The sequence below is a fragment of the Microcaecilia unicolor genome, chromosome 11 (assembly GCF_901765095.1).
Source record: "Microcaecilia unicolor chromosome 11, aMicUni1.1, whole genome shotgun sequence".
NCBI lineage: Eukaryota > Metazoa > Chordata > Amphibia > Gymnophiona > Siphonopidae > Microcaecilia > Microcaecilia unicolor.
The window spans coordinates 14,716,285-14,727,820 of NC_044041.1; the positions used below are offsets into that span (position 1 = coordinate 14,716,285).

The 11,536-nt window shown below is 41.6% G+C and overlaps 1 protein-coding gene across 1 annotated transcript in view; it reads right to left on the minus strand.

Annotated features, from left to right (window-relative positions):
• Positions 1-6,814, minus strand: part of LIF (LIF interleukin 6 family cytokine) — a 37,747-nt gene extending 30,933 nt beyond the window's left edge. The window contains exons 1-2 of the mRNA XM_030218222.1: positions 6,670-6,814; positions 4,705-4,768 (exon numbers count right to left, since the gene is read on the minus strand). Coding sequence (XP_030074082.1) covers positions 4,705-4,768; positions 6,670-6,814 — 209 coding nt within the window. The remainder of the gene's footprint in view (positions 1-4,704; positions 4,769-6,669) is intronic.
• Positions 6,815-11,536: the final 4,722 nt, after the last annotated feature.

Sequence of the window (11,536 nt, forward strand, 5' to 3'; positions counted from 1 at the left end):
TCCATCCTGTTTATATCTTTTCGTAGGTGCGGTCTCTAGAACAAATTAGGGGTAAAATAAGTTAGTACAAGTTAGGGGTAAAATAACACATCGTATCAGTAGCCCACATTGATAGCTATGCCTCTAAGTTCCAGTTTATGCATTTTTAAAACACAAATGATGCTCCTAAAATAAACATCTAAATATAATACGTAGTTATACGTTTCAAGTTTTTTTGTTTCTTGATTTACCATACTATCATAGTGGTTTACAATAATACAATAAAATAGGAGAGGTCATAGTAGGAAATGAATTAATAGTACACAAGATAATTAGTGGAGATAAGGGAGGGGTACATAGATAAGATTATATCAGGAACTAAAGTACAACAGGCTAGTGGCCCAATCAAAAGAGTGCACAGCAAGAGGCTGCATGGCAAGGACCAAAGTCATGTAATAACAAGTTAAAGATAACACATTTAAATGCAATTTAGAAAAACACAAAAGGAAGAGTTTTAAAAGCTATTTTGGTGTGTAAAGCAGTGTTTTATGCATAGAAATAGGTGCTTATAAAATTACATTGTTTGGGGGTCTTAAGAGCAGCTTTATGTTTAGTATTCTGCCTACAAAGGAGTAAATTCACCCAGTTTGCAGCTGGAAAAAAGACATTCTTATTTCAGAAATCCGTTAATTGTTAATTTCTCTGTTAATTGTCTTTATTGTTATTCTCCTAGTTAGTGACTGGTCTCTTTGCCTTTTGTAAATTGTTCTGAACTTTCAAGGATATTGCGGTATACCAGTATCAAATGTAAATGTAAACTTCTTTTTCTCTATATGCCATACAGTGGATGGCCACAGTACAGCTGTGCATTCTTGAGTAATCTGGACACATAACAATTTTGTACAGAACTGGCCTATATAAAACAGGATATTTGACCATCTAATTAAGCTATGATTTCAAAGAAAACCAAAACCACTAGCCACATCTTTATTTCTCCACCACCTCATTTGCACAGTTTCTGAAACACTTATTTCCCCTGGCTCCAAAGTAGTCAGTGGGGAATCCCCCAACTTTCCCACACATGGAAAAAGAAAGGTACAGAGATTGTTAATGATACAGAAAATGTCCCAATTTTATTAGATGCCACTAACTTGGGTAAAAAGGACATTCAAATGCATCTTGATGTGTTGCCTATACTTATTACATCTTATGAGTTCCAGAAGAAGGCTCTTTGGCTCAATACAAATAAAATACAGTAAAATTTGGGAGATATTCATTTTTGTTTTCGGTTTTTGTATTTCTGTTTCTTAATTATATACCAGAAAACACTCTTTACAACATGTTATATTCAATAAAATAAACTTAAGAGATCATATCCAACATACCATGGCTTATGAGTGAGCTTCATTCCTGCCTTGGTATACACAAAACTGACCCACTGGAAGACTAACCCATATGAAGACCCTAAGAGAAAATGCCAAGCCCTTCATAATCAATAGGTCATACAGGAATGGGAATCTGCTGTGTAGGTGTCTTTAAGTTACATTGTCAGAATCCCTCTTATATGAGCTAATAATGCTTTTGCACGGAGCCCTCCTCTGTTATTCTCCCTTACTCCTGGTGCTTATTTGAGTTCCCTTAATGGTACAGACCAACACTTGAAACTTTCAGCAGTGCCACCATTTCCTCCTTCCCACCACACCCAAACCACTGGCTGGGAACAGGTCTTTGCTCCCCTGAATGGCTCTCACTAGAAATGTAGACCTCACTGCTGTCACTCACTTACACATTGTCTGGCTATGCAATGGGCAGTGTCATTTAAAGAGTCCACAATTTATGTGTGCGGTCTTGACTAAATAAAGAAATATTTAGGAAAGGTTGTGGGGTTCTGATTTGTAGCCTAAGGTCAGAACTGGATGAACATCTATAGGCAGACAGGTGTATGTACAAGGAAGGTGAAACTTTCTTTGACTTGACCCCTACAGGATAAGTAAGAAGACCTAGTGAGAAGTTGACTTTGCCCTAATAATGTAAAAGATCCCTTTTTCCAAACCAGCCCCCTCAGTCTCATGAGTACAGGAAAGCCTCTGCCTCTTAGATAATTCTCAACAGTCAGTCCATTTGTTTTCTGATCTTCATATTGTGATTTACTGTGACTTTAAGTACTTCTATAGGAAGAATGGGTGGGGCATGAAGAGGCACAAATGCAAACAGTGGATCATGGATGCTGGAGACCCATAACACACCACTGATGTAGCCTCCTCTTTAAGGTGCTGGTGTCTTACAGACATACATGTTTTCCTCCTTCTAGTGTGTCTGTAATAGAGAGCTGCACGGCTTCCGTCCCCGCGGGAATCCCGCGGAACCCGCGGGATTCCCGTGGGGACGGAGGCAGTTCCTGCGGGGTTCCCACGGGGATGGAAGCAGTTCTGCGGGATTCCCGCGGGGACGGAGGCAGTTCCTGCGGGGTTCCCGCGGGGATGGAACCAGTTCTGTGGGCTTCCCGTGGAAGTGTAAGCTGCACCTGCACCAGCCTCTCATCTACCGAATACCAATTTATTTGAGTGCTGTCTCCTCCTCCTCTTCTTCCTTGCTTTAACAGCATAAATGTGGAAAGTCTTCCATTAAGGAGGTGGTAGAGTCACAAATGATGACGGAATTCAAAAAGGCGTGGGATGAACACAGAGGATCTCTAATTAGAAAATGGAAGTTATATAAAAGCTAACCTTAAATGGCTGCATGTGTGTGGATATGTCAAGTGACACTTAGATGGCGACTCTGGCTGTGATGAACTAGAGCTGATACCTGACAGACTTGTATGTTCTGTGTCTCATACATGGCAATCTGGTGTAGGATGGGCTGGAAAGGGCTTAGACAGCAACTTCAGTGGCTGGAACATGAGGACAGTGCTGGACAGACTTTTACGGTCTGTGTCCCACAAATGAGAACATGAATAGGCTGGAGTGGGCTTTGATGGCAACTCCAGCAGTTGGAACATAAGGATGGGGCCAGATAGACTCCTGTGGTCTTTGTTCCAGAAACACGAAAGAAAGACCATAATCAAGTATATAATATCACACTCGTTGATTTAATGATGAATTGATCATGAGTGTGACTATTGGGCAGAGTGGATGGACCGTTCAGGTCTATTTGCTGTCACTTACTATGTTACTATTAATCCTCTTTGCTCCCAGGCTGGTGCACAGACCTCAGCTCTGACACAGGCACGAGAATCAGATGTCACCTGACCTACTGGCGCGTGCATGTGGCGGCCTCTCAGCACACACTGCCAGTGAATCAGAGACAAATCTTACATGTGGGCACCAGAGTGTTCCAAGTTCCAACTTCCATTCCTTCCTTGCCTACAGTGCTGTGGCTCAAATCCAGAAAGGGAGCTGACTGGAACTTTCTTTTATGTACTATTAAATTCTTACGGGGATGGGTTAAATTCTTACGGGGATGGCTGGGGATGGGTTAAATTCTTGCGGGGACGGGTGGGGACGGGTTGGGATGGTTTAAATTTTTGCGGGGATGGGTGGGGATGGGTAAGATTCCAGCGGGGATGGGTGGGGACGGGTAAGATTCCAGCAGGGACGGGCGGGGATGGGTAGGATTTCTGTCCCCGTGCAACTCTCTAGTCTGTAATTCCTCCTAGGGATTCTTGCAGAAAGAAGGCCTTAAGGTCTTAGTGTTACTTCTTGAGGGCTACCAACTGACCAGGTTTTCAGGATACCGCTAATGAATATGCATGGGAGATACAGTGAAGGCAGTAGGTATGCAATTGTCTCTCATGCATATTCATTAGGGATGCCCTCAAAATTGACCTCCAGGTCTAAGATTAAATACTACTGGTTTAGAAGATGATTCACTAACATTCTTTAATTTTGCACGGTGCCAAATTCAATCACAGACTTTCTACAAGAATGTGAAACAAATGACGCCCAAACCATGGCAGTCAGAATATGGTCCTCCTTCAAAACACCCAAACTAAACACAATTAGGTCATTACAGACAAAATGTGCACACATATACACTGTATGCTAGATAAGTGCCCGAACTATATAATGAAAAACCCACCGGACTGGTTCATTGAATGCTTCACCAAGCACGTCACATACATGTTCACAAAAGGACAATACCCAACAGATAAAGGAAACATCGTACTCATCCCAATGCCCCAAAACATGACTAGCAAAATCAGCGCCATCACAAACTACAGACCAGTTTCGTCAATACCATTACCGACCAAAACGATAGAGGGTCTAGTAGCACAACAACTAATAGAATACCTGACATAACACCCAATTCTTCACAACTCCCAATCAGGGTTTAGACCACAACACAGCACCAAGATGGTCATAACTACCTTTATAACGAAGTTCAGATGCTTAATATGCCAAGGACAGAGCATATTATTACTACAATTCAACATGTCAAATGTGTTCGATCTAGTAGACCGCACCACACTAATGACCCTACTCAACAACAACGTGGGAATATATGGTGAAGTGGCGACATGGTTCAATGGATTTCTAAGGGCCAGATTCTACATTGTAAAGATGTCCAACTAGTTATCAGCTTCTTGGATCCCTGAATGTGGAGTATCACAGGGATCTCCAATATCACCAGTACTGTTCAATGTAATGATGGCACCACTCAGCAAAAAACTGGAGGCAATGGGCTTTAACCCATTCATATATGCAGATGATGTCATCATCTACATACCTTTTAATAACAGCATCACTGAAATACTGGACAAAGTCAAAACAGGCCTGGACCTTATGGAAAACTGGGCAACAACATTCAAATTCAAATTAAACAGAGACAAAACCAAATTCCTGGTTCTAACCAGCCCGCACAACCCCACAACTCACCAAAATGTTATAATCAACCATCAAACATACCAAATCGAAACACAACTAAAAATACTGGAAATCTTCCTAGATACACATATAACACTGGACAATCAAATATGAGCAGTAACAAATAAAAAATGCCTCAGATGTTGTGTTTCTGGTTGGTAGGTCTGTGAGGTTTAACATGTATCCCGGGGCTTCACCGTAGATGATTTTATGAACCAGAGTGCAGATTTTGAATGCAATACTTTCTTTGAGTGGGAGCCAATGCAGTTTTTCTCGTAGGGGTTTGGCGCTTTCGAATCTTGTTTTGCAAAATATAAGCCTGGCTGCGGTGTTTTGAGCAGTTTGGAGTTTCTTTATGATTATTTCTTTGCATCCCGCATAGATTCCATTACAGTAGTCTAGGTGGCTCAGTACCATTGATTGTACCATTGAGTTGCGGAATAGTTCCCTTGGGAAGAAAGGTTTTACTTGTTTGAGTTTCCACATTGAGTGGAACATTTTCTTTGTTACAGATTTCGCTTGGCTTTCCAGCGTGAGGTTTCGGTCTATTGTGAGTCCGAGAATTTTCAGGCTGTCTGAAACAGGAAGGGTGTAGTCTGGGGTGCTTATGTTGGTGGGTTTGTTCGTGTTGTATTGGGATGAGAGGATGAGACAGTGTGTTTTTTCTGTATTGAGTTTTAGTTGAAATGCATTCGCCCATGAGTTCATGATGTTCAAGCTGAGTTTGATTTCATTGTTGATTTCTGTTAGATCATGTTTGTAAGGGATGTATATTGTGACATCGTCGGTGTAAATGTACGGGTTAAGGCCTTGGGTGGATAAAGACTTAGCTAACGGGGGTCATCATTAGGTTGAAAAGGATCGGTGATAGCGGTGATCCTTGGGGTACTCCGCAGTCTGTCTTCCATGGTGGTGATATGTTCGAATTTGATTTCACTTGATATGTTCTAGTGGTTAGAAAACCCTTAATCCAATTAAGTACATTTCCACCAATTCCAAAGTATTCTAGAATGTTTAGTAGTATTTTGTGGTTAACTATGTCAAACGCACTAGACACGTCGAATTGTAGGAGAAGTATGCTTTTGCCGGTTGCAATTTCTGTGCTGTGGTTGAAGCGAAATCCTGATTGTGATTCGTGTAATATTTTTATTTATTTGTTGCATTTCTACCCCACATTTTCCCACCTATTTGCAGGCTCAATGTGGCTTACAATGTTCTGTTATGGTATTCGCCATTCCAGAGTACAAGTTAAGTTGGTGTTACATAGAGAATAGGATGACATGATAAAATTAAAATTAAGCAGACAGGCATAGAAATAAACCAATCAGAGTAAAAGGTTAAGTGGTGATGTGTTGCAGTTACAATTAATGATCGTTATGGTATGCCTTGTTGAGAGATATGTCTTCAGAGATTTGCGAAAGTTAGTTCCTAAATTGTGTTTAAGTGACATGGTAATGCATTCCACAACTGGAATTTGTTTATGCAATCTGTGAGTTGTTTGGTTACCATGCTCTCCATCAGTTTGACTACCAGTGGGATGGATGCTACTGGGCGATAGTTGGTGAGTTCATTCATTTTTTTCTTTGTATCTTTTGGAATTGGGGTGAGTAGAATGTTACCGTTTTCCTTAGGGAAGTGTCCATGTTGAAGCATGTAGTTTAAATGAGATGTGAGGTCTGCTATGAAACGTAGAGGAGCGGATTTTATTAGGTAACTGGGCAGGTGTCCAATTTACAGTGAGTCTTGGCGCCTTTGTTGATTGCTTGGGTGATTGTTTTGGAGTTAAGGAGATCGAAGTTTGTCCAGATTCGGTCTGCTGGGTATTCACCAGGGGTTAGGTCCAGACATTCGAAGAATTTATCGATGTTGGTGGTGTTCTGAGGTAAGGTGTTGCGTAGGTTTTCAATTTTTTCCTTGAAGTATTTGGCGAGTTTGTCTGCAGATGGAGTGTCTGAGTTGGTCATGGTGACCATGGTGGTGTCTAGTAGTTTGTTCACAAGTTGATATAGTTTCTTCATGTGTAGTCTAGTCCTATCTTGATTTTATAGTATGATCTTTTGGTTTGTCTTATTGCATATTTGTATTTTCTTTGAGTTTGTTTCCATGCGTTGACTGTGCACACATCTTTTATTTTTTTCCATGCTCGTTCAAGTTTCCTAGTTTGTGTTTTTAGTTTTTTCAGTTCCTCGTTGTACCATGGTATCGAGTTATGCCTGCGTGAGGTTCTTGTTTGAAGCGGTGCTATTTCGTCTAGTATGCTTCTGCATCTATTAACCCAATCTGAGAGGTAGTCTATAGAGTTTGTTTGTGCTGTCCATTCGTTATTGTAAATCTGTTCCCAAAATGTTTCCGAGTCTATTTGGCCTCTTGTGCAGTATGTTGTGCGTTCTTGTATAAGGTGTGAACCCTTTTCCCGCCATTTCAGGGATAGGTTTAGTTTGTAATGATCTGATCATGGTGTTTCTGTCCATTTAGTGTCTGATATTATTAGGTTCTGTTCTGTGGACAGTTTGTGTATGATAAGGTCGAGAGTGTGCCCTTTGACGTGGGTTGCTTGCATGTGCGGCCATTTAAGGTCCCATAGTTGGAGGAATTCCTTGCAGTCTCTTGCATTGGTGGAGTTTGGGTCTTCTAGGTGGAGGTTGATGTCACCTAGTACTAGTATGTTGGAGTTAGTTACACAGGTGTTTGATATGAAATCCATGAAATGTGATTTGCATTCTTTCCAGTTGCCTAGTAGTCTATAAAACAAGATACAATTTAAGTGGTCAAGCAAGGTTGTGTGTTGGATTCTGATTGAGTCGATTTCAAGGAAAGCACACTAAAATCACTACAAACCATCTAAAACACAGCAGCGAGCCTAATATTCAAAAAGTCAAAATACGAAAGAGCTACTTCACTACTAAAAAAACTGCACTGGTTACCAATAAAGGCAGGACTACTTTTCAAAGCCAGAAACCTCATTTTCAACATACTGTTTGGGATGGCACCTGAATACATGCAAGACATTATCGAATTATCTCCAAGAAATGCAAGTGCAATTCTACAATACTGCACTTAATTCTTAAGAGCACCCTGACCTGTCCATACCATTTCTATAGTCACACCCCCTTTTGGGGTTGTGCCCAGGGAAGATTTGCCCACATAGGGGTCCTTTTACCAAGCTGCGGGAAAAAAGGCCCTGGCGCGTGGGAAAAACGGCCCCCGCCGCTAGCGCAGAGCTCTTTTTACTGCAGCAGGTGGCACACATCACACATGGCCGTGCTGTAAGAGAACTCTTACCCGCATGACAATGTGACAGAGAGTCCTTACTACCACCCACTGAGGTGGCAATATGGGCTCTCGTGGTAACCAGGCAGCACGTGGCAATGCCCAATTACTGCCACACAACCTATGACCAGGGGTTTTCTTTTTCCCCCAGAAATGACGTGCTCGGGGCGGAACTACCGCCGGTGGCCACATTGGGCCGGTGATAGTCTCAGAAGAGTGAATGGTAAGCCTGTGCTGGGCCCCATAGTGTTATAGAATAGGGGGCAGCCAGATCTGAAGGCAAATGCAGACTAGAGCCAATTAATGTCAGTACTTGATTGGTAACAGCCAATTATTGATTATTAGTGGGAAAGGGAAATGGGACTTGATATACCGCCTTTCTGAGGTTTTTTTCGCAACTACATTCAAAGCAGTTTACATATATTCAGGTACTTATTTTGTACCAGGGACAATGGAGGGTTAAGTGACTTGCCCAGAGTCACAAGGAGCTGCAGTGGGAATTGAACTCAGTTCCCCAGGATCAAAGTCCACTGCACTAACCACTAGGCCACTCCTCCACTTGTTAACTAATTTATTCGCACATAGATCTCAAGATCGCATGCAATTTTGGGTGCCAAAATGTGAGTGCCATTAATAGAATCTAGGGGATGGTGCCTACCTGAGCCCACCAATGGGATCTGTGGACATTCAAAATCCCCTCCTCCAACACCAAACAATAGTGGACCCTCTCCCTAGCCTTAGGCCTCCTTGGCCCTCAGGACCCACTCCCTGGGACTTAGGTATTCCCCAGCACTCCCAAAGAAAGGTGGTGAGAAAAGATTTCTTTCTTAGTCACCATTATTTCTACCTAACTATCTTATTTCTCTATTTCTTCCACCTCCACTTACCCCCTATACCGTCTGTTAGCCTGAATTAATGAGTGTTGTGTTGACATTGTAAGTAGAATACTGTAACAAAAACAAAACCCAAAGGTAAAAGTAAAAAACCCTACATAAAATCCAAGAAAAAACCCAAAGATTAGGGGTGGACCAAACAGTCTTGCAGCCAGAAGTAAGTTGTAATAAACTTTATTCAGCACCATTCGTGTATGTGACCCGACACGTAGGCTATGTTTCAACGGGGCACACCAGTCTGCTTCAGGGGTCTTACACTAGTAGAAACACACAAAAAAGGGGTCGGTGCAGGATAATCCTTGTGTTTGAAAAACCACTGACTCGCAGTGAAATTCAGTCAGATGCCGTCAAGCCTGCCAACAGTGGTTTTTCAAACACAAGGATTGTTCTGCATGACCCCCTTTTTTTTGTGTGTATTTCTACTGTAAGTGTAAGACCCCTCAAGTAGCATACTATGTCATAATTATTATTTGAATATTTTTACTGCTCTAATTATGTATTGCTTTAGGGGCCCTTTTACAAAGGCACATAAGGGCCTAGCTGCGTCCAGAGTGTGCCAAATTGGCATTACCACCAGCTACCGTGTGCCCCGGGCGGTAATTTTGAATTTGGCGCACGCCAAAAGCACACGGTAGGAAATATTTTCTATTTCCTAATTCGTGCCTCTTACCCAGTGGTAAATGGCAGTGGGCGTGTGCTGCATGTATACTGCCTGGGTACCACGTGAGACCTTACCTCAGTGGGTACTAGTAAAATCTCAGGCCAAAAATGGAGTCGCACTGGTTTTTATTTTGCCGCATGTCCATTTCTGGCCCCTTAAAAAAAGGGTCCTTTGCAGGCCACTTTTTGCTGTGGCTTAATTAAAGGGGCCCCTATGTTTGACTTATTCTTGCTGTACACCACTTGAGGTGAATTTCTTCACAAAGGCAGTAAATCAATCAATCAATAAATACTGCATTTATTATTGGCTTTTAAAGCCCACTAGAACATGCTTCTATTGTCTGGTAAAGGATCTGAAGCTCACTGGATAGTAAGGGAAATTTATTGTCCTTGGAAAGACATCAAGGTGTGATTGAAAATTATTTTTAATCAGACCAGAGGCACACAATATAGTTAGACCAATTGCAGTATCTTTCTGCCACATTTTTCTGGCTCTGGTTACATTTTTTGGTACTTGAGGATTTTCTCTTCCACCACACTTGGTACAGAATGGTCACTTGTTACTGACACTATTAGTAACAATGGCATTCATGTGTTTTCCCCTTTACCGCTCTGTCTACTTTTCTTTGCATCAAGCTTTGTATTAGTAAACATGAGAATGTCCCAAGTGATCACCACTTCTTCATTTATCACAGTTATGTTAAGTCCTAATGACAGTGTTTTTCTGATACTGCAAAGTTACAGTATTTACTCAGTTTCTAGTGGATGAGGTGTACTGAGAAGGTTTGTTGGTTCCTTATCTAGGGAGTCAATTTCCACTTTTCCACACAAGAGCAAGAAACTCCCAGCCACAGTAGGAGACAAGTATTGCCATACTGGGATAGACTGAAGGGCCATCAAGCCCAACATCCTGTTTCCAACAGTGGCCAATCCAGGTCACAAGTACCTGGCAAGATCCCAAAACAGTACAATACATTTTATGCTGCTTATTCTAGAAATAAGCAGTGGATTTTCCCCAAGTCCATTTTAATAATGGTCTATGGACTTTTCCTTTAGGAAGCCATCCAAACCTTTTTAAAACCCTGCTAAGCTAACTGCTTTTACTACATTCTCCAGCAACGAATTCCAGAGTTTAATTACATATTGAGTGAAGAAATATTGTCACCGATTTGTTTTAAATTTACTACTTTGTAGCTTCAATGAGTGCCCCCTAGTCCTAGTATTTTTGGAAAGAGTAAACAAGTGATTCATGTCTACCCATTCCACTCCATTCATTATTTTATAGACCTCTATCATATCTCCCCTTAGCTGTCTTTTCTCCAAGCTGAAGATCCCTAGCCGCTTTAGCCTTCCTGTACAGCTATCAAAACAGCGATGGAGGCATCAGGAGCCCATGCTCTGCACTTTTTCTCTCTGCACCCATAGAAACTCCTCAAGTAGGCTCAAACTTCTTTGGCCTGATCTCATGATGCACCAGATCAGACAGAGGAAATGCCTGCTCCCAAGGTTTCCACCTGCTCGATAAGTTACTGTACCTATGAGTGAAACCCCAGCCAGTAATAGAGCCCCAGCTATTTAAATGAAGTATGGGAGCTGGGGAGGGGGATCAATCATAGGCTGTTGCTCAGTGATGAAATGGAGAAGGAGATGCTGGGAAAGTGTTAAACACAAGTCAATTATTGGTGCTAATTAGCTCTTTTGAGATTTTCTTTTACTTCATTTTCCCAGATTCATGGGGTTAATTTATAAATCAATTCATGTTGTGGAGTTTTCTTATCTTGCAACAGAGATGTGGAATTTACTGCCAAATGAGATGAGATGGGCAACTAATTATCTACTTTTCCGTAAAATGCTGAAATCCTACCTTTTTAA